The 22463-nt window shown below is 49.4% G+C and overlaps 2 protein-coding genes across 24 annotated transcripts in view; both read left to right on the top strand.

Annotated features, from left to right (window-relative positions):
• The window catches only part of PCMTD1 (protein-L-isoaspartate (D-aspartate) O-methyltransferase domain containing 1), a 53961-nt gene extending 42717 nt beyond the window's left edge, over nucleotides 1-11244 (top strand). For all 6 annotated transcript variants that reach the window (XM_032470079.1, XM_032470080.1, XM_032470078.1 and 3 more), the window contains 3 exons: nucleotides 3670-3841; nucleotides 5335-5458; nucleotides 8300-11244. In XM_032470079.1, coding sequence (XP_032325970.1) covers nucleotides 3670-3841; nucleotides 5335-5458; nucleotides 8300-8664 — 661 coding nt within the window. In that variant the 3' untranslated portion in view covers nucleotides 8665-11244. The remainder of the gene's footprint in view (nucleotides 1-3669; nucleotides 3842-5334; nucleotides 5459-8299) is intronic.
• A 1756-nt stretch (nucleotides 11245-13000) lies between these two features.
• Nucleotides 13001-22463, top strand: part of LOC116660511 (atherin-like) — a 209179-nt gene continuing 199716 nt past the window's right edge. For 17 of the 18 annotated variants that reach the window (XR_004316077.1, XR_004316081.1, XR_004316075.1 and 14 more), the window contains exon 1: nucleotides 13001-13572. Coding sequence is in view for 4 of the 18 variants with exons in the window: in XM_032470208.1 (XP_032326099.1) it covers nucleotides 13217-13572 (356 nt within the window). In the remaining 14 variants the exon portion in view is untranslated. Of the gene's footprint in view, nucleotides 13573-20090; nucleotides 20189-22463 lie in introns of all 18 variants that reach the window. The other variant, XM_032470207.1, reaches the window with a different exon arrangement.

The following is a 22463-nucleotide window of genomic DNA, read 5'->3' on the forward strand; positions in this document are numbered from 1 at the left end:
GTGTTTAAAAAATAACGTTGTAATTACAGACAGCAGTGAGAGTTGTTTTCTTTATTAACATGAAGGGTTGGTGCGTTCTTGGAAAAGGTGAAGCCGTAGCTGTAGGTGTAATAGACAGTCCCCGGATGGAACTGTCTCTGGTAGACGTGTTCCCTGTAGCTAGTTAAGTTGGTAGAGTCAGGACTTTCTTATGACGTGCTTGGTATATGAGTTCTCTCCTTTGTTCTAGGTATCTCAGTGCCTGTATTTAAAAGTATTACACTTTTCTCCCCAATTATGTGCTTGAAGTTTTATTGTTTAGTATCTAGAAATAGTCCAGCCCTTCAGATCCTTTTAGAATGTTGTCTCGAATTTAATTAATCTTTCAAATTTGAATATTTTTGTAAAAAAAAATATATTAAATGAAAGTGTAAAGACCCCATGAGCACTTGTTAGAAATAGATGCTCCATTTGCTTTATAGACATTATTTGTACATTTAGAGGGCTGGTTTTTCTCTATAATGATTCTTTGTAATACTCCTGGAGTGGGAAGCACATATCCCATCTGCATTACAAGGCAAAAACTTTGTTTCCTAGAATAAGGGTGGCTTATTGAAGATCTGCAGAAAGGCCCCCAAAAGAAACTTCCAGTTTGAGGACATTTGGTTTATTCATTAGAGGCAAGAGTTAGTTTTAGTTTTTTTACTGTTTGAGCTTTGCACTTTTGGCACTTTGTGGGGGAAAAATCCCGTCTATCCTGTGACGTGAAGCTACAGTTATTGATAGAGCCATCATGTTGATGCAGGGAGTGACATAGGTATGTATTTTTCCTGTGACTGTTTCTGGGCAAATTTCTCTTCTAGTCCTGAGATTTTTGTGATCAGTGTATTTGATTTATCAAATTTGGGTTCATAGTCAAAGTTGGTAGGTGGAAAAAGTGACAAAACAATTATTGTTCTTATGTTTTTCACTTGGTAAATGTTTTTTTGAGAACTTATAATAGGTGATGGAAACACAGTTAAAATTCAGAGGAAATGTTCAAAGAGATAAAAGGAAAAACCAAGAGAATGTTCCAGAGGGAAGATTGTGTTGAGGAAGGTATTTGAAGCTCCTGTTTACAGGTAAAGAAGTAGAGGGTGGTGGTTTAGTGTTTCAGTTTATTCGGCTGTTGAAACACACGTGCGCGCGCGTGCGTGCGTGCGTGTGTGTGTAAAAGAAATACTGAGATAACTTACATTTCCTACTAAGTCTTTTGGATCGTGTGTGCTTTTTATCCTCTCAGTCCACCTCAGTTTGGACAGGCCACGTTTTAAGGGCTCAGCATCCACATGTGGCTGGTGGCCGCTGCCTCGGATAGTGTGGCTCGGGTCGTTTGTCCCGCCTTTCAGATCGCAGCTTACCATTTCTCGGGGAGCCTTTCTCCGACTCCCCAGCCTGACGGAGCCGTATTCCTCTCCTTCAGAGCGTTTGTCATCATTGTAGATTGGTCTGTGGCGTGAGCTGTGTGACGCTCGTCTCTCATGTGAGTTGTAGGTGTGAGTGTTTCCTGTCGTGTTGCAGCCTTTACACGACCGGTGCTCCGTGAGTAGCGTCTGGCGTGATGAATTGTGCTTGTCATCAGTGCAGGGTCACTTGACCAGAGTCGCACGTTTGGCCTTAGAGCCAGTCACGCAGTTCTTTCTGATTATGTTGCTGGGATGAGCATGTGGTAAAGTGGAATTAACACGAGAAGTGGTTTTCATTGTAAGTTGTTTCCGTGTAATGGTGCTGTCCTAGGTAACAGTTCTGTGAGCAGTCACTTATCTTTAACTAGTAGGAAGCTTTTAAACTATAAGCATATTTTTAGGTTGATTTAATGATAAAAGAGGTTTTTAATCATTCAGATTGTTAAATTTAAATTCCCTGCTCACATTCATCCTGCAAATTATAAGATGGGCTTAAATTATTATAAAATTAAGTTATTTAAAATGAATTTTTATAAGATTGAGGATTTTTAGATAGAAGAGAGTATTTTTTTCTTTTTAAAGAATGTTTACAGTGAGTTTGGTAAGATGATTAAACCATGTGATCCACAATGTCTAACCATTTAAAAGCCAAGAAATGATATTTTGGCCGTATTGTAGACAATCCTACGTTGTATTGTAGTCTTGAGTAGAAAGGAGGAATTAAACATTTTCCCCATAACTTAGGTAGGTTTACACTTTTGTGTGTCTCGTGCAAGTAGAAAGAATGAAATCCTGTTGAAGGATTGGGCTGGGGCTCACTGCATAGCTGATACTTGAGCTGTCTGGAAGGGACGCTAGGCATTTATCAGGGGGAGAGGGGGCCACTTCAGCCGAAGGAACAGCGCGGCAGGTGCATAGGCAGAGGCTGCAAGACACCTCGTAATAGTTCTCCTGCGCAGTCAGAAGCCAGGCATGGAACTGTGGCTGTAAGCAGCGTGTGAGGGGTCGGGGAGCGTGGGCACCAGGGCACAGTCACTGCAGACGGAGCAGCGGGACAGGGACGGCCTCGCGGGGTGCGCCCTGCCCTCCACCCGGACAGGAAGCTGAGGGCAGGGCGTCGTTCTGCTCGGCTCTTCTGTAAATGCCAGAGACCACAGTGTGTCTGAGTTTTAGTAACTTTAGTGGAAACCTAACTATGTAATAAGTCTACTAATTACCAAAGGACAGGGTATGTTTTATAAAATATAAATGATAATGACCAGAGTCATTTTTCACTGCATGCTAAACTTTGAATGTATATTATTTCTTCCTCAAATGATAGCCTGATGTTGCCGTATGGTTGTATTTCAGTCAGCTTAAAGGTGAGAGGATATTCCATGAGTTGATTGAAAGATTACCGTACATGTTTTATTAGTGCACTGGGGTTTTAACTATGTGTGTGTTAGAGACTGTTTTCAGATTAGTCAGAATTTGAGGAATAAAGGAGAAGTCTAACTAGGTTAGTTTGTGAAAGCATAACTCCATGTACCGTGAACCAACACTGCAACCAGGAACAGGCGGCCTGGACAAGTTGCCTTTGCTTTGGAACTGTCTCTTCTGTGGCATAGGGAGGTCACAGGGGCCTGCAGCAGGAAGAGAGAGCCCTTCCTTTGCTCTCTGTTCCACTCCTGCAGCACGGCTCTGCCGGAACGCGTCAGGAAGACCTCCCCGATCTTAGTGGCGGCAAGAGAATGTGGCCGGGCCCTGATGCCTTCTCCTGGCAAGCCCTGGTGCTCTTAGCTGCAGGGAGTGTTGGAGGAGGAGCCTGCCCTGCCCTGCCCTGCCCTGCCCACCCCACACCTCAGGCCCTCAGCTTCCCCGGGGCCAAAGGGCGGTCGGTGAGGAAGCCCGCTCCCTTTGTCTGGCCCTTGGGGGTCTCACCCTTGTCTGTGGTCCGTGGGGCATCACGACGGTGGCAGTGTGCTGGCCTATCACTGTTTTCTCCTTCTACGTATGGTTCCAGTGTGGCAGGAGACAGGTTTATGTTTTGAAAAAAATGTGCACTCTGTCAGTGATAATAGAACAGTGTCTTTGGTCAGGGTTAAACTTCATGAACATGATGTTTAAACCAAATTTCATAGTGGTATTTTATCTGTATAATTAACTTTGGTAACTTTATTATTTCAAAGAACTGGCTTATGTTAATTTTTTTTGGACCCAATCTTTTGTTGAAGTGGATTCAAATGTTTTTTGTTTTTCTGTACAGATTTGAGTTCTGTGAACCAGCGTTTGTGGTGGGTAATTGCCTCCAGATCGCGTCGGACAGCCATCAGTACGATCGGATTTACTGTGGCGCCGGGGTCCAGAAGGACCACGAGAACTACATGAAAATACTGCTGAAGGTCGGGGGCATTCTCGTCATGCCTGTCGAGGACCAGGTAGCTCCCAGCACCACTGCTCAGTGGCGTAGGGGACGGGCGCCTCTAGTGTAGATGGGGAAGGTGCATTGAAATTCTTAAGAAGGGAGTACTCGTCACAGATCTGTCTCTACAGGAAAAAACTGGAGTGGACTCTTCATTATTTAACCAAAGCAGATGCAGAGCAGGCCCCTTTACTAGGTCAGCAGAGACGGTCTCGCTGCGCCCTGCGGCTTCCTCGCTGGAGGTGCCCCAAGTGTGAGGACCTCTGCAGCTGCTGTTTCCAGCACCCCCCCACTCTGAACATGTGAAAAGGAAATCCCACTTGGGGTTTAGTTTGAGCTGAACTCAATTACAGAAACAAGTGAATTTTTAAATCTGCTTTTACTACTGCGTAGACTCATTTGAAAGTATTTTTCATCTATTCGCCTGCCTTTGGTTTGGAGTTACTAGGTATAATAAAATGTATAACATACTAATTTATTCAGAAAATGGATGGGTTTTCTTTTCCTTTAAAAATATATAAATACAGGTTTTAGAAAATACCTTTTTTATTCCTATTAACCTAAATCTGAGATGTTTAAAACAGCTTGTGGTTTGTAAGTAGAAGGTTGATTGTCCAAGATGACTGGGACCTAGCGTGGTTGTTCTGGGGTTTGTGTATCTGAGGGTCCCCCAACTTCACAACACGCGGTTTACAGGTCAGGGGATTTCAGCATCGCCATGTGCTGTACTTGGTAGCAAGTAGTTTGTCAGTTATTACAGAGACATGATGTAAAACATTCGTTAAAATACATTCTTGGAAAAGTGTCGCTACTTGCTTTTGCTTACAGAGTCGAGACTCCCGGATGAACAGTCTTTTCTGATTTTCCTTTAAAGATACATCTTAAAACATTTAAAATACATTTTCCCAATGGTGTTTTATTGAATATTTGCTATACACTGTTGTGCTAATGTCAGTGTGATAACGGGCTGCTTTTTATACTATAAACTGAAGGTCCTAATGCAGCTTGATCAGGCCGTGTCGGAGCGAGTGTGTTTCCAAGGACGGCTGATGGGTGGGTGCAGCTTCCGACCCCTGTGTGACTGATCACACATACTTACGAGATAGCATGTTGGGATTAGAATTAGAAGCTGTATTTTATCACCACCGTGGAAGACCATGAAGTTGACTCCCTGGTACAGTAATCAAAGCTTGTTTCTCTGATAAAACTTGCTTTAACCACACAGCCTGTATTTTGGGAGCCAGTGGCAGGCGTGGATTGGAGTAATATCCCTAAAAGCTGTCAGGCCCTGCAGAATCTTCCCGTGTGCATTGAAGTATCCGTCTTGAACAGCTAACATTTGTGACTCCTTCTGTATTACTTTATGGTAGATACTTAAGTGAACGTAATTTGGTTGCATTCAGGTGCACGTGACTACAGAGCAGTCATTGGTGCCTGTTCTGAAACTGAGTGTCAGATGATCACACTTCCAGGATTAACCTATTCCGTTTGCTGTCTCCCTCTAAACAGCTGACACAGATCATGCGAACGGGACAGAACACCTGGGAGAGTAAGAACATCCTCGCTGTCTCCTTTGCTCCCCTGGTGCAGCCGAGCAAGAGTGACAGTGGCAAGCCGGACTGCGTGGGGCTCCGTAAGTGACGCCGGTCCCCCCGTGGGGCCGTCACTCCATGTTCCTCCACTCCCGTGCCTGGGGTTTCGTGGGCTGGTCCTCACGGAGAGCCAAGTGAATAGGCAGTAATGTAGTCAGTGGACGTGTTCCATTTTGCGTGTGTGTGTTTGGATAAAACTGCCTTGCACCAGACTCTGAGCTGCCTTCATTGAAATGTGAAAAGAAGGGGCAAGTCAAACAAAAAGGAATGTATTAATCATAGTAAGTGTGTCGGCATCGTTTTCCACACACAGGGGATGGCAAACACAGGGCAGCCTTGGTTGAGTCTGAGAAGAGCTGGGTCGCTCCGTCACTCCGAGCCCAGACCTGAGTCTCAGGGTGGCTGCAGCTCCTTGGCTGGGCTGCAGTCAGGCTTGCGGAGAACCCCGATGTGGGGAGGGTCCTGGGCGGGGCGGGCGAGACGGGCCGAGCGCCTTTCTTAGTGTCTTTCTGGTGTCTGACGCCCTGACATGGGCTTGGCCTCCCCCGCCTCCCTCGTGGGTGCCTCCCCGGCCTTGGCAGGTCACGCCGGGCTCCTGGCTTCTGTCTCTGGCCTTGGCCCTGCCTGAGTCCCAGAGCCGGGGCCCAGCTGCTGTGGCTGGAAAGGGCAGACGTCTGCCTCCAGGTCCCACTCACGTTGCCGTGGCCTCGGTGGCCCTGGGCAGGTTAGTGACCCTCTGTCTACTTCCTCACTCGGCCCAGAATGAGCTGCTAATGCTCAGCGTCAGCACGGTGACCAGGATGCCTCTGTCGTCCATGCTCCTAAAACCTGCACTTGGGACACGTAACAGGCACCCCAGACCCAGCGCAGACACGGCACGTTCTTTTCTTCCTGTCACACGAGCGCCTGCCTCGCAGTGGGCCCGATGATCCCTTATCCCGCCCCTGTGTGCCTTGCCTTCACAGCCAAGCTCAGACCCGTCCCTTTCTCTCCGTCCGAGTGTGTCCTGTCCCCCGTGTGTCCTGGAGTGGCTGCCGGCCTCCTGCTTGGCCCTTCCCACCTGCACTCCCCAGGGGAGCAGCGAGGTGGCCTCACGCTCGACAGCCCTGCTTTTTTGCTCTCTCAGGGCCTCGGCATGGCTGCGCAGCTGCGGCTCGGGTCCCTCCTGCGTGTACTTGGCCCACTGGCCTTCAGCTCCTTCCACCACGACTGAGCCCTACGCTCAGGGCTGTGGTCCCTGCCCCTGGCACTCAGGCCACTTCCTCCTGTCATGTGGGTCCAAATACAGATGTGACCCCCACAGCAACACCATGCAGACCACCTGTTGACAGCAGGTGGCTTTTCCACCTCCCCTGTTTTTCCCCCATAATTTTTTTTATCTACCGCCTCCCCCAAATGTGCAGTGTCCCTAATGGCAGGGCTGTTTCTCAGTGTGTCATCTGCTGCGCCTGCCCGAGTTCTGTCCCGGCGCCTGGCAGGTGGCTTGGCACATGGTTGTTGAGTGAATGTGAAATCACAGTTTCGGCAAGTGGTGTTTCACATGTTGTGACATCCAAGGGAGGAGGCTGTCACTTCTGACCCGTGTTCACACGGCTGACCGCTGGCGGGAGCAGAGCTCGAGCTCCGGTTCCCGCGGATGGCTGGGTAGATGGCCAGCCGAGCCTGCCCGGGGGCCTTTAGCCTCCTTTCCGCTTCAGGTTTCAGTAGAGTTGGAAGAGAAGGTGTGCTAGCAGGCCAGGACGTGTGTGCCGGGATCTGAGTTGGTCTCAGAGGCCTCCTTCCTGGTTATGAGAAACTTCACCTGCTGCTGCAGGGCGTACCCAGCTTGCGGGCGGTGGAGCCCAGGGCACTCGGGCAGGTGGGGACGCGGCAGGAGCTGTGAGCCTGGGACAGGAGGTGTGCTGTGCAGGGCCCTGAGGGGAGGGGACGAGGAAACGCCCCAGCTTCCTGCCCCTCCAAGAGCCGAGTCTGGGCAGAGAGACCACATACACATACGGATAACTAACGTGAGAACAGGAAAGTCTGGAAGGGAGGTTTCCAGAAAAGAGTACCGACAGTAAAGAGGAGATAAGTGATGAAGGTTTTTAATGTTGAACTGAGGAGGGCTGTGTTCTGTCGTATTGGGTGTTTGAGAAGGACCCTTGACAACGGATTTATTTCCACAGGGATGGAAGCTGGGAGGCAGGAATTTCAGGTGGGGACTGGAGAGTTTATTTCTCTAGGGGTTGCGTGTGGGAGCAGGCTACCAGGAGGAGGTGTGGTGCGGGGCTCCCACGGTTCTGCGTCTGGGGGAATGCAGTGACGCGGGCAGGGTGTGTCCCGACCCCACCCCATATCTCAGAAGGGAACAGCAGTACTGTGGCGAGGGCTGTGGGGTTTGGGGGCTGGTGAGGTGTTTGTTGCAGCGTGGTTTCTGGCGGTCTTAACCTGTGAACCAGCTCTGCTTGTTGGTTTATAGAAACATAGAAACTGCGTGTGTGCACGTGTGTGTAACAACTTGGGAGCTCAGACGGAGGCAGCTGCCCCAACGGTGCCTTTATCTGAGTTTTTAAATAGATTCTTCATATGCTTTTCAATGTCAGGAGGTGTATGACACATGCAGGGAAAGTCTCTCTCCTAATCTTGCCTCCCAACTACGCGGTTCTCTGTGCCCTGACTCCCAAGTTACTTACCCCAGAGAAGCTCTGTGCGCACGCGTCCGCACACCAGCCCCGTGCTGCCCGCTGTCCTTGGTGCTGAGTGCTCTTGGCACCCGGTAATCAGCCCTTCCTAAAATCTTCGCTAGATGAACGTCAGGGTTTTTATACGTCGTGTCTTCTCCTAGTCACCAAGAAATGAGCAGCATGTAATGTTCACTTTCTCTGTTTTGTGTGTGTTTTTAGCCCCCTGTGCCGTCAGGAACCTGCAGGACTTGGCTCGTATTTACATCCGCCGCACGCTGAGAAATTTCATAAACGATGAGATGCAGGCCAAGGGGATTCCTCAGAGGGCGCCACCCAAAAGGAAAAGAAAGAGGGTTAAACAGAGAATTAACACTTATGTGTTTGTGGGTAATCAGCTTATTCCTCAGCCTCTAGACAGTGAGGAGGAGGAGAGGATGGAGGAAGACAGAGAGGAGGAGGAGAAGGACGACGGCGAGGCCACCAAGCCGGAGGAGCCGCCGCAGAACCTGCTGCGGGAGAAGATCATGAAGCTGCCCCTCCCGGAGTCCCTCAAAGCCTACTTGACGTATTTTAGGGAAAAGTAACCTAGAGCGAGAAGAGAGAATGCCTACTGATGATTCCTTTAGTCTTGAAAACGTAGCGTCTGTTAGGAGTTAAAGGAGAATTCTTTCTTTCATCAGAGTGAATTTATAGTGGAAAACGTATAACTTGTTTCTGTCTTAGTAAATAAATGATGTATTCAGTGATTACAAAGAATCCCTTTTATAAAATATATTTTCTTTAAATCTTGGGAAAATCGCTGTTTTAACTCAGAGCAACTTCAAGAGTGGAGTCCAACAACCGTCCGGAGTGGACTGCGAGTCGTCGCCTGGTCCTCGCACAGGGGTGGTGGTGAGGGTCCGGGTGACTTCTGAATGGGCTGAAGTGACCACGAGGCGTGTACAGTCTGATCTGGATGCAGCCGTCTGCGTGTCCTCCGTGGGAACTTTGTCACCTCACAGGGAGAGGAAGTGCTCTGCAGACCCGCCCGCCACTTCTGTGGCAGCCACCACGGGACTGAGCACTGAGCTTTAAGTCAGCCCACCCTCCAGCGGCATTCACGGCACTGCTGCTCCCGCTTTTGAATCCATTGCCAAAAGACACGGGGAAACGCCTGCTTCTCTCGTAGAGACCTGCACGAGCACGTTAGGTGAGTGTCCGCGTTCAACACTGCGCAGTGCAGCTCGCGGTCCGCGTGGGCCCCCGCGCTGTCAGCGCTCGCGGACCACGAGCTCGGCGAGGCGGGTGCCCAGGCCCTTGGGTGACTGTCCACGGCCAGAGCAGGTGTCGGGAGCGCGTTGGCACAGGGAGCCCCCGGCGCGCCCGCCCGCTCACCGTCGACGAGGGCGGGCTGAGCTTCCCGCGCCTGCCCTGGGACCCACCCCCGCGGCCCGGGAAGCCCTGGGGCTCTGTGTGGAGGCCTCGTGCTGTGAAGGGTCGGTCGGCGTCACCGTGCGATCTTCGGGACCTGCGTTGTGCTCATCTGACTTCCTCCTGTTTTTCGTTCTTGTTTCTCGTGCTAACATTACAGCGGCCTGCATCGTTTGCTTAGTGTCACACGTTCCATTCATCGCTGGAATGTTGGCGGTAACGCAGGCAGGAGATGCCGTCATGAGCTGTTGCTTTTCTTCCTTCCAGGGCCTGGAGAGCCCTTCCTTTTAGGAAAGTACGCAGTGCAACTTCTTTACTAGTGTTACATGGATTATATATTTTTTAAAATGAAAAATTTGAGAGTTATCACTTACTATCACCAGCATCACTGTTACAATAATTGATCAAATACGCTCAAGGAAACCCGATCAGTGTCTAGTGGAAGGGTTATTCTCTCGCTGCAGAGTCAACCCTTAGTAATATATAGATGGTTTTAAAGGTCCCAGCTCTGGGAATGCTCTGCATCTAAAAGCAAGTGTTTGAAATATTCTAAGCATGAATTACCCAGGTAAATGAAGATATTTTAGTAATAGGAAAGATACCTTTATGGAAGCCGTCTGTTGTACCAGTAACTGGGCCTGCGGCTTGGGAGTGGAGGTTGGGGGCTAGGGGGGTGTCTCCACAGCTTTTCTTAGATGACTACTGAGCTGTTATTGTTAAGAAACGCCCCATCTCATTTCTATCAAGGAAAAAAGTAGTTTCATACGGTTGTCATCCGTTAGCAACGTTCATTTTATTTTGAAATATATGTTAGTTTTCGAAGTTTAATCTTGAGTTCTGGTGCCCACATATTTTTATCAAGCCCCCCGACCTCCACCCAGCTTTGTTGTTTTTGGAGTGAGTTTCCAGATATGTCAACATATGTTTTCTTAAATGATAATTTTACTATTCATGAGGGAGGTTTCTGTTAAGAATATATTCGAAGACTGATTTTTTTCATATCAGCTTTCTTTCTGTTGACATTGGCAAAATGTACAGTAGATTTTCATGATCATTGCCTATTTGTTGTCATTGAAATGTGTCTTTTGTGTTTTTAAATGCATTTATTTTACAGTCCTGACTTTATTATTGACTTTAAATAAAGAAATAGAAATAAAAAATGAAATTTTAAGTGAAAGCCCTTTTATCTGTTAATGGGAATATATCAGAATGATTAAGAATATTTTGGGTGTTTATTTTTTAATGAATCATGTTATATTTGTGGATAATTATGCTTTATATGTGGAGAGTAGCAAATAAAGATGAAGTAAAATTAACTGAAAATGATGAGCACTGTATTCATGGAATTTTTACACCAGAATAAAATAGAGGAAGTCACCAAATCTAGTCCTTTATTTTGCGGTGAGGCAGGAGGCCTGGGGTGGGAGCGTGACCTTTCTGAGTCATGCCGCTCGTTGGAGACGGCCTGCTGTGGCACCGGGAGTCTGCTCGATCCCAGGAGCTGGTCAGCAGCCCCGTGACTGCCGGGAAGATACTCTAGATCTGTACTGCTTGTTGGTCAATATATCTGGTTCTAGTATTAATAAAGAAAATGTCATTAAAATAGCATACACAGTAGTTAAAATAAAATACAAAAAATGTTAAGTCTTGGTTTCTAGCTGTTTGAGAGGACGAAAGTGAAGCAAAACCTGTTAACTTTTGGGAAAAACTTGGACAATTATTTTAAATAAACAGTTGCATTTAATTAAGCCTCATTCTCCAGTGGCCTGCCTTTTCTTTTTCTCTTCTTTTTAAATTTAGAAAATGTCAGTTCACCTATGGACGCCTGCTGAGCTAGGATGTAAGTGGTCCGTGTTCAGACCTCCCATTTCCTCTTGACTGTTGCCACCTCTGAAGGTTAAGATTTATTTTTATGAAATATTCAAGCAGATATGAAGGCTTAGTTAGGGCCTCCAGTGTCATGCTGACTAGAAGTGGTGAACAAGAGCAAGCGTACTTCTTGTTTTAGTCCCCCTAAATCATCATTTTTAACAAATGCTTGATGTGTTTAAAAAGAGTATGTATTATGCAGCTCAGCATGGTGCTCTGTGTCAGCTACACCAAGTCTAACGCGGGCCCACGCAGGCTCAAGCAAGCGCTTCGTGTGCACGCTGCAGCACATGTGGGGTTTTGGCAGAACCCCTGTCGTCCTCGGCGTTGCTGTGTGTACTCTGATGTGACGACACCGCAGGATACGGTGTGGGAACCCTCTGCACCCTTTGCTTTAAAGTCTGTTTGGTTTGATTTGATGCCCACGTGGCAGTTTCGTTTTGGTTAGTGGTCACCTAGTTCATCTTTTAAACTTTATTTTCAACCTTTTCTGTATCTTTAAGGTGTGTCTCTTTCTAACTTTACAAAGCTGAGTTTCTTAAAAAATTTTTTTAATTGTTTGAATTTTACTTGAAGCATTTCATCCATTTACATTCATTTAAAAATATTTTATACAGAATGATGTTTTGTGGTATCCTTTTAAACATGTTTTTGTTTTTTCTCCTTTTTTTAGGATTGATTTTTTTTTTTTTGGTCTGTTAGTCTTTTTTCTGCTTTTAGTGCTCTTGACATTTTAACACACTCCCCTAACTTACCAAAGTCTCAAGTTATTCGCCCCCACACACAAGACACTTCAGAACTCTTCCGTCTGATCTCCTCACCGCAGTTACGTGCGGTGTAAGCCCCTGTCCTACCATCTCCATCGCTATGTGATCCGTGCTTGGTTAGCTTTACTCCCACGTGGGTGCTTTTTTGCTCATTAATTTCTTACTGAATCTTAGAGCATCTCAATTTCCTTTTACCTAAAGTACACCTTTTTGTTTCTTTTAGTGAATACATAAACAAAAAATAAATACTTATATAAATTAAAATCATTCTTGTTCATGGAGATTGAGTTTCTTCTGATTTGTGTATTAAAAAAACACGACACATTTAATTAAAAGTTGCAACATTTTGCCAAAAGAGGGCAGTGTTCACCTACAGTAGGATGTAAGCCGACCGCAAAATGACTTGAGAGAAGGGAGAGAATTTGTCTTTCCTCATAAGGCTGATAGAACCGGACGTAACTAGCTGTCCACAGACTGCCCTGGGCTCCCAGACTGGTCACATGGGACTGTTGCCTAAATGGACCACCCAAGTTCTCCTCCGTGTATCTGTTTTACATTTTTTAAAGTTGTGTTTTAGTGATGAGAGTTGTTTGAAAATTTCAGCCTTTAAAGATAGAACCAAAACCCTTAAGTACCTGCTGACAGAGCGACCACACAGTGCACGCCTAACCCCAAGAAGCCTGCCGTTTCCAGCAGTGTCCCCGACAGGGCCGCCCGCCCCCTGCCCCGAGGTCGTGACCGCCGCGCCTGCCGCCGCCGGGGCGGATCCAGCGAGCGCGGGATCACGGCCGCCGCGGACACGCGTCTGGGGCTCGTCTGCTGCCCGGGGGCCGCGCGCCGCGCTCGGACGCGCAGCGCCAGCCGTGCGGCTCGCGGGGGAGCGAGCGGTGGCGGGCTGACCCTCCCGTCGGGGGAGGCGCGCTGCGGGCTTCCGGAAGGAATTACCTGCAGAAGGAAGTGAACCCGCTCTGGGGCGCGGAGCTCGCAGCAGGGAGGAGCGCGCGCGCCTGGACTGCGCCTGCCCTCTGGGATTGCGAGATGTCAGCGGCAAAGAGGAGGAGCCGTTCCGCGTGGACGCAATGAGTAGCCGATGACCGTGAGCTTCAGACGCGCGGCTGGGGCCCAGGAGATGCCGCCCGAGGAGCGCGCTCCCTGCCCAGCCCCGCCCGCAGCCCCGCGCGCCGTCCCCGCTGCGCGCACCTGCCGCTGGAGCGCGTGCGCGCCCGCCCGGCCGCCCCCTCACCCCGGGGTCCCGGCCCCCAGTCCCGGCCGCCGCCGCCGCCGCCGTCCGCGGAGGAGGAGGAGGAGGAAGAGTCCCACGTTTCCCGCGACGTCGGGGCTCCGCGCGGTCAGGCTGGAGGAGGTGAGCGGCGGTGCGCTGGCAGGAGCCGGGCTGCTGGGGTGCCGTCTCTCTTCTGGCGTCTTCCAGAACTTACGGCGGAGCAGGTTCGTCTCCATCCCGCCTCCGGTAGTTCCCCTGCGTAGATTGTCAACTTAGCCCCTTTATCGTCTCCTCAAAGTTTCCTACTCTGAATCGGGTCAACAGGTGTCTGTCCCACTTGGAGAAAAGTAACTGAGCTTCTAGCGTGGCTTCTCTTCTCTCTTGAGTTTCTCGTTGCGCGTCCGGCCTTGGCTCCGCGCGCGCCTCCGCGTGGGCGGTGTTCCCGGGTCCCCGGAGCAGACCCTGACCTCCCCGCTCCTCGACCACCGACCACCCCCCTCCACCCCACCCCACCCCGACCAACGAATACCCCCTAACGCCCCTCCCTTCCAAGCCCGACCAACCCCCTCACCTCCCACCACCGCAGGGGGAGCGCGGGGCGCGCGGGAGCCTCGCCGACACCCGGGAGCCGATGGGATGGTGGAATGAACCAGACTTTAGGGCCACAGGGGCCTGGGTTCAGATCCTACCTCCTTGTCTTCAATATGGGCGTAAAGAATTTGTATATTGAGTTGACGTTTGGACCAAATTAAATCCTGTGTGAAGTGCAGATCTTTTATTATCATAATCCTCGCGCTTTACGCCACAAGAAAGGAAGAGTAAAGATGCTGACAGGATGTGCCGGCGGGAAGGAAGGGCTCACGGTGCCTGACGAAGTGTCTGCAGACTCAGGCCCAGAGAAACAGCCCGAGGCCCCCAGGATGTGGACACGGGGCAGGAAGACCACCGCTGTGTCGTTTTTGGTCGTAATCCTGAAACGAGGATTCATGTTAAAGCTGGGTAATGGAACTTGAAGCTGGTGGCTGGTACTTGTATATAAAACATGTATTTGGCCCATACGTCTTCGTAATAGTTTTTATTAAGCACTTTGTTAATTTTATTTGCTTATAAATATGAGAATAAGCGCTACTCTAAAAACTGACGGGGCAGATTCGGGAGCCTGGGGCCGGTGCCCGTGGGCAGTCAGAGCACAGGGCACCTGGAGCAGCCCGGTGTCGCCTCGCGGTGACGGTCCCTCGCGCAGCGCGCCGCCTTCTGAGTGAGCGCGGCCCTGCGGCCTGTTACTCCTGAGCTGCTGGTGTTTGTGAGCAAAATGTGGAAGTCAGAAACACCACTCCCTGACGTTTCAGTGTTAGCAGCCAGTTGTGTCTTCTCAGAGGGAAAGCCCCGGCCACACGTATCCGTAGGTTTCTCTCAGCCCAGAGCCTCGGCTTGTGACCCTGTTGGAGAAACGGTATGAAAACTGAGATCTGTGCAAAGTCCACAGGTTAGGCCTCTGCTTCTTTTGGGCCGAAATGGTTTGACACGGGGCCACATGGGACCACAACTAACAGACTAGGGGAAAATTCTGGAAAAGAGAAAGCGAGTCAGCTTCTGAAAGCTGAGGCAGAATCAAGTTTTTCTTAAAGCACACTTAAATGTGTATGTTTAAAAAATTTTCTTACTGTAAGATCCTTGCCTAGCAATTTTTTAAATTAAATTGTAGCTGATTTACAGTGTTGTGTTAATTTCTGGTGTGCAGCATCGTGATTCAGTTATACACGTGTATGTTCTTTTTCATACTGTTTTTCATTATAGGTTATTACAAGGTATTGAATATAGTTCCCTGTGCAGAACAGTAGGACCTTATTGTTTATCTATATTATATACAGTAGTTTGTATCTGTTAATCCCAAACTCCTAATTTATCTTACCCACCCTTTCCTCCCCCAACCATAAGTTTATTTTCTATGTCTGTGAGTTTGCTTCTGTTTTGTAAATAAGTTTGTGTCTTTTTTTTTTTAGATTCCACATAAAAGGGGTATCAGATGGTATTCTTCCCCCTTTCTGTCTACTTCACTCCAGGTCCATCCACGTTGCTGCAAAGGGCATTATTTTATTCTTTTTTATGGCTGAGTAGTATTCCACTGTATAAACATACCACAGCTGCTTTATGTAGTCATCTGTTGATGGACACTTAGGTTGCTTCCATGTCTGTAGCTTTGTTCTTACTCTTAAACTCCTGAGTTTTGTTTTTTCATTAATCAGATCAGCCTGTAGATTTGCACTAGTGGCCTTTGTGGATGAAGAGATACTGGTTAGTAAGCCAACTGCCTGTGTAGATAACTCTCGTATAAACGTATGTTCAGCATAATTTATGGGAGAACAAAACCCATAAAAGCTCTATTATTCTTACATACATATGTAATTTTGGAAGGAAATGAATCAGTCTGAGACCTTAGAATTTTGGAAACCCTTCCTTGGGTGAATTATATGCAAAATACAACTTCACAATGACTTAAAATCCCTTGTGTATCTTACTCCCAAGTGCGAAAATGTATTGCGATAATAAGTGCATTTTTGACCCTTCGTATGAATTTCATAAAACAAGATGGAGGAATTAGTTGTATACATTTTCAAATTGTAGGGTGTTTTGTTTCTTTCTTTTATTTTTGCCAATATTACATAAGACCAATAATAAGAAGCCAAACGAGAAAAACCAAGGCCCATTCTTTTGTATCCACTGTATTCACGGACTTTCAGTTCATCCCTTTAAAAACCTCTTCTGTGAACTTACATGGCCAGAAGTTGCTGGTTCTTTTTAACCACTTAGATATTAACAACCATCTAAAGCTGTTCATATTTTAATCTTCCCACCCTGGATAATTTAGAAAAAGGAATATCGGAAAACAGTAAGGAATGACGTTTAAAAATGGCAGTAAAACATTTGTCTTAGTCAACTGGTGAGTACCATTGGAAGTTAAACTGCTTTTACTCTTTTGAGGTTTGACATTATTGCTGTTAAGTGGGGAGAAAAAATCTGATATTCTTCCAAAACAAAGCAGAAGTTAGGTACAGCATGGTCCTCACTTTGAAAATTCACTTAAGGTTCTGAATATTAAGAAGGGAAAGAATCCTGTTGTTTCAGTCATCGCTAAACCATCGAAACTGCAGAGATCTTCAGTGACTTTCCTATAAAACTATACTTCAGTGGGTTACAAAAGGCATTCATTTCAAAGTGCTGTTTTGAAGTTACACTACAATTAGTATTCGAGGCTCTTTTAAAATCATCTTCTACATAGTCACCATCTTTTCTTATATCAGTTTGCATGTTCCCAAAGAGTTTTTGGACTATTACTCCCAGAAGCAATACTCATTTTGGGGAGAGTGTTTCATAAAAGAAGCAAGGACTGCAGAACAGGACGGCAAAGCACGTTTTCCTGCTGCACATAAGGAGTCAGTTCAGTGGAGCAGCCTTAAATAACCAGTAATGAAAAATGGACCACGGCTTGAAATGGTGCGCGCTCAGTGCAAGGACCTTTCGATGTGAAAGTTTCAAGGAACTCTGTGTCCTAGCAGAACGTAGAGTCTGATAAATGGTAAATAAAGGGAACTAACCTGGCAGAACTACAGCAGAGCAATCTGTTACATCTGACGTCTGACAGGAGTCCCAGTGGAGAATGCAGGCTGCGCTGGTCTGGTGGAAACTTGGGGAGACTCTGGGGGGACTGTGGGCAGATGTGGCCTGATCGGCCCTGGGCGTCTGGTCTCCCCCCGGGGTCTGTGTCCTCCACACCCGATGTCAGCGGCAGGCAGGGAGGCGCTGTGGGTCTGGGCCGGGCGCTCGTCCCCGGGATCCCGGCCAGGGGGGAGGCGTGGGGCAGGGGATGCTTCCTACCACGGGCTCTCTGGCCAGACGGGAGGCTTGAAGCCCAGCTCCATCCCACAGGAGCCCTGACCTTGACTGAAAAAGAAAGGCAGCAGAAGTACCTCGTCCTTTGTCCTGAGGATTAAGTAGGAGCACTGGTGTGAGGGGCTGCGTGCGGGGTCGCCAGGGAGCGGCCCACCCGCAGCTTCTGCTGCTGGTCCCCAAGGCGCGCTGGTCAGTCTTCTCACTGCCCGTTTGCTGTTCCCGGTGTGGTTTAGCCAGACCTCTTGATGCTCCAGCCCATGTCCTGCCGTGTGAGGCTAGGGCGCGGTTGTGCTGCTGTGAGGTTACGGAGGGTCCTATGTGTGGTCTACCTGGGACCGCGGCAGCACCTGGAGCAGGAACCACAGTGTCCTCTGTCGGCATCTCCGTGGCGGCTCAGCGGCCCGCGGGCTTCCAGGTTGGAGCCCCCAGTCTGCCTTGTGGTCCCCACCTCCTCCACTCTGACCTCAGCAATCGAGCCCTCTCCCCTGACAGAGCCACCCCAGGGTGTCATGTTCATGGCCTGCAGCCCCTCCCACCCCCAGTTCATCTCCTGAGACCCTCACCTGCCATCCTGGCCTGGAGGTCAATTAAGGTCAGTCACAGTGTTGCTTCCTGGGTCTCCCACTCTCCTGCTCTGACACGGCTCCTCCCCAGACCTCCGGGTCCTCCGGGCCGACCTCCTCGGCCCTGTGGCCTCCTCCATTTTCCTTTCCCGACAGCCGAGGCTACCTGTGCCCCAGGCTCTCCCACCACACCCTGCAGCTGCTGCCAGAAGTTTCCTCCTTAAAAAGCAAATCCAATCCTGAAAACCCATTGGGTTCTTGATACCACAGGATTTCCCCAGAAAGAGCAGGTGCTGGCTGGTTACTCCCAGCCAGAAGAGAAGGTGGCCACTGAGAGAGCAGAGCCCTGGGGCACCTGGCCGGTCCCCTTTGGTTCCCCCTTCCTCTGCAGTCATGTCCACCGGGGAGTCTGTGACCTCTCCCTCCAGCAGGCCTCCTGCCGATGCCCCCACGGGCACCCCCAGTCTCCCCACAGCCTCACTGCCCATCTTCTGGGGCAGTTCTTCCCCTCCCGTTGTCTCCTTGCTCTAGGGCTGCAGTCAGCAGAAGCTCTGATGCTGGACTTAGCCGATAAAGATTTCAAATCAGCTATTATAAATATATCCAAAGAACTAAAGGAAACCATGTCTGAGGAATTACAGGACAGTCTGAGAATGGTCTTACCAAAGAATGTCAGTAAAGAGCTATAAATGTTTTAAAACAACTGCATAGAATTTTCTGGAGCTGAAAAATAACAAAAATTGAAATAAGAATTTTACTGGAGGGGTTGAATAGCAGTTTTGAGCTAGCAGAGTAAAGAATCAGTGAACTTGGAGATAGGTCAGTGTAAATTACCCAAATCATCTAGTCTGAGAGATAGAAAGAAAAAAAGTGCAGAAGAATGAACAGAGCCTAAAAGACCCATCGGATACCGTCGAGTGAACCCACACACGCGTAATGGGAGTCCTAAAGGAGAAGAGGGGGAGAGAATGACAGAAAGAATGTTTAAGTAAATAATGGCTGACGACTTCCAAAACTTGATGAAAAGCAATTGTTAACACACATCAAACAAGTTCAACAAACACCAAGTAGGAGAAACACAAAGAGATCCACACCTCGATGTGTCTTACTCACGCTGCTGGAAGTCACGGACAAAGAAATTCAAAAGCAGCCAAAAGAAGAAGAAGAAGACGGAGGAGCAGGGGAGGGGGAGGAAAGAGGAAGATGACTTACCGGAGACAAGGGTTCCCAGTAAGAGGAACAGCGAACTTCTCATCAGAAACCGTGGAGACCAGGAGGTGGTGGGATGGCACATTCAAAGTGTGGGAAGGACGCCTGTGGCCCAGCAGTCCCGTCCGCCGTCCTGCGTTCTGTCTCTGTGCCTCCGACGCTCCAGGGACCCCTCTGCGCAGAATCACACAGTACTCGCTCCTTGGGGGCTGGAGTAGTTCACTTCGCATAATGTCTTCAGGCTCACCCAGGGAGCGAGAGGGTTGCTTTGAGATATCGTATGAAATACAGGTAAAGCAGTTAAGATGGTGCCTGGCAGGTGAGCTCTGTATGAAGCATTATTGTTAACATTCATCCTGCTTGTTTCCCGTTGGGACAGTCACAAACTCCCACAAACGCGGTGGCTTAGAACAGCACAGACCCACGCTGTTCCAGTTCCGGGGGTCAGAAGTCTGAAATCAGTTTCACTGAAGTCAGGGAGCTGGCCGAGCAGACACCTTCCAGAGGCACAGGGAGCGGCCGTGTCCTTGTCTTTTCTGGCTTCTGGAAGCTGCCGTGTCCCTGGGCCCCTGGCCCTTCCTCCAGCTTCAGAGTCTCCTCTCCTGTCTGACGTCTGCTTTTTTTTCATTCCCTTGAGGTATTAAAAAAAAGGGCAGACAGCTTTCCAGAATGACCGACGTATCTGTTCACTAGCGCTGGTTCAGGCGGCGGCAGGTCTGGCAGGGATGTGCCGCTGAGCTCTCCTCGGCGCCCGCAGCGGACGTGCCGGGTGTCAGCCCCGCGGCGTTCCGACATCAGTGGAATGACGGGTGGGTTCACGAGTGTGTGGTGTGGCCAGTGACGAGCAGGCTTTCTGCGAGGCCCAGGGAAGGTGCCTATTTGTTAAATTAAAAATTCGAGGCCAAGAGGAAAACGTTCTATAAAATGTGACCAATTTACGCAACCGTCACTAGGGATGACTTAATTTTACTCCTTACAACATTCTGTTCTTAACAAGGGGTTGAAATCGGCATGCACTCTGTTTTGAACAGCTTTGAAAGGCCTTTTGGGGTGATTCCTGCATCTTGCTATTTTTGCAGTTTCCTGCGTTGAAAGTGCTGACGAGACAATTTACATGTTTATTGTCTGGATTCTGCAAACACAGTTGTGTAGAGGATTAGAGTGATACAGAGAAAGGGTAAGTTTTCCTTATATTCCAGTTTAATTTTAATACAGCTAGTGGCTGTCTTGCTGGGATCTGACATCCCGTACATGCTGGGAGTACACTTCCAGCCCAACTAGGATAAATGGTCACGACGGGAAGGTCAGATTTTCCTAATTAGCTCTTCTCTTCACAAATGATGTCTCTGTAAGGCAAGCACTTTTTCTTGTCACATTTTTTCCGCTTTGATGATGAAAGGACGAACGGGCCTCCGGCGTGGTGGTCTACACCTAGGGGGGCCGTCAGGGCTGAGCAGGTGGTTCTCAGCACCCAGAACCGTGGTGAACGGGGCCACAGAGTGAGAGCCCCGCGGCCGGTCTTGTCCGAGGGCCCGGCTGACAGGCTGCTGTCGCGGGGCGACGGGCGCCTGTGTCCCCTCCACTCGCCCGCGTCCCCTCTGGGTGCTGCACTACTAAATTATATCTGTGTAAAGTCAGTCTGATTAATGTATTCAATTTAAGTTACTTAGGACAGAAAATGAACAGAAATTCCCTGGAAGTGGAAGGGCCCAGGCCGTGGTTTTGCACGCAGGGCCCGGGGCTCTGTGGGTACCAGACCTCGGCTATGGGTCTCGGTTTCCGAGAACGACGCAGCTGTGGGAGAAGAGAGGGCTGTTTCTGCAGAGGTGCTTCTGATAGGGAGGAAACGCGGTGGCAAGAACGAGATGATGAAGAGTGTGGACGGTACCTGGGGGCCCCGACTCCGCCGTCCCTCCTTGTGACCAAGCAGCCTGCCGAAACAGGAAGCTGCCAGGAAGTGTGGTTTTGCGGCTGCATCTCAGTGCGGCCCTGGGCTCCCTGGCGGCCAGGACCGCGGGTAAGGACTGGACCGTTTTGACACTCCGACAGTCCAAGTGCAGTTCTGGGAACGTGATGACAGTTCCTGTTGATTCTCAGGGGAGGTGATGTAGTTTGTCTTCGTGACCAGCATGGGGTGTGGATTCTGTCACCGCTGCCGAACCGATGGCTGGGAGAGTCGGGCGGGCGAACGTATGTATCCCATGGCAGGTCTCACGGTTAGTGAACCGTGGGTCGAAATCCCTGCCCCAGCCACACCCCTGCCACCATGTCAGAGCCTTTCACACAGGTTTGCAGGATGAGGGTGGGCGAGTTCGATTCTGATCTGAAGGTTCTAGTGAGAGCTGGAGAGTATTCGCTTGGCTGTATATTTGGATTTAAAATAGGTTTTCCCACCCGGTTTCCAAAAGTGTATCTCTCCAACGTCCACCACTGTTGTCACTCACTTCCCGCCCTAATTCCCAGATCTGATGCCGGAGGGTCGCGTTTCAGCTTCAGCTGGGGGTTGGGGGTGGTTACTGTGTTCCAGGGGGTCTGTTTTCTTCCCGGGGTTCAGCACGCTGAAGTCATGGAAGGTCAGTGCCCTTCGCCCAGCCTGCTGCGGGGACCGATGAATGAAGGAACGGGTGCTCCTGCCGTGTCAGGTCGACCGCCTCCACCTGTAAAGTTGGGGGAATGTGGGGTAGTAAATGGGTGGGCTTCTTAAAGTGAGCCCGGATGGGAAGCATATAGTTTTCTAGCATTATGACAGCATCTGAGGGGGTGTTCCTGGTTAACGCAATGTCATTTCTTCCAACATAATCACAAAAAATAAACTGATTAGTGGCCTAGTCTCAGTCTTCATCCAAAGTCCAGAAGTTGGTCCAGTGGGTCCCCGCCCTGCCCGCGCACAGGAGCCACCAGGTCTGTCCCACATCACCCAGATGGAGGACCTGAGAGGGGACTCAGGCATTCGGGATTCCAGAAGTTTCCTTAGGGGAGTCCAGGGCGGAGGCAGGGCTGAGAACCACCATCTTAGGTATTTCCCATTGAAGAGCCGTTAGATTTGTTTCTGAGCAACTAAGGAATGTGTTTTCTTTATTCCCATACCTGAAAGATCTTGCCCTGACCTTTTCATCAAGATGCAGTAGCACACCTCAGCCTCCCTTGATGGAGAAACAGCCAGACATTCAAGCAGACGTGAGATCTGTCTTGCCGGAGCTGGAGGCGTGTGATGGGGAGAGGGTCGTTACCAGAGGAAGTCAGTCATGCAGGTAGTCGTTTAGTTCCAGCAATGCCGAGTGGGATGTGAAGTGTAACCATGGAGGGGACGCCGATTGTGGCAATGAGCCGGGGGGCGCCGAGGCGGAGCAGCTCACTTGGCATCCTGGGCGTGGGGTGGAGATGAGTCTCTGCTTCCAGCCTGAAAGCCAAACCTTGGAATTTCCAACTTGCCTCCTAAGAGAAGGGGGAAA

The sequence above is a fragment of the Camelus ferus genome, chromosome 29 (genome assembly GCF_009834535.1).
Source record: "Camelus ferus isolate YT-003-E chromosome 29, BCGSAC_Cfer_1.0, whole genome shotgun sequence".
NCBI classification, from domain to species: domain Eukaryota; kingdom Metazoa; phylum Chordata; class Mammalia; order Artiodactyla; family Camelidae; genus Camelus; species Camelus ferus.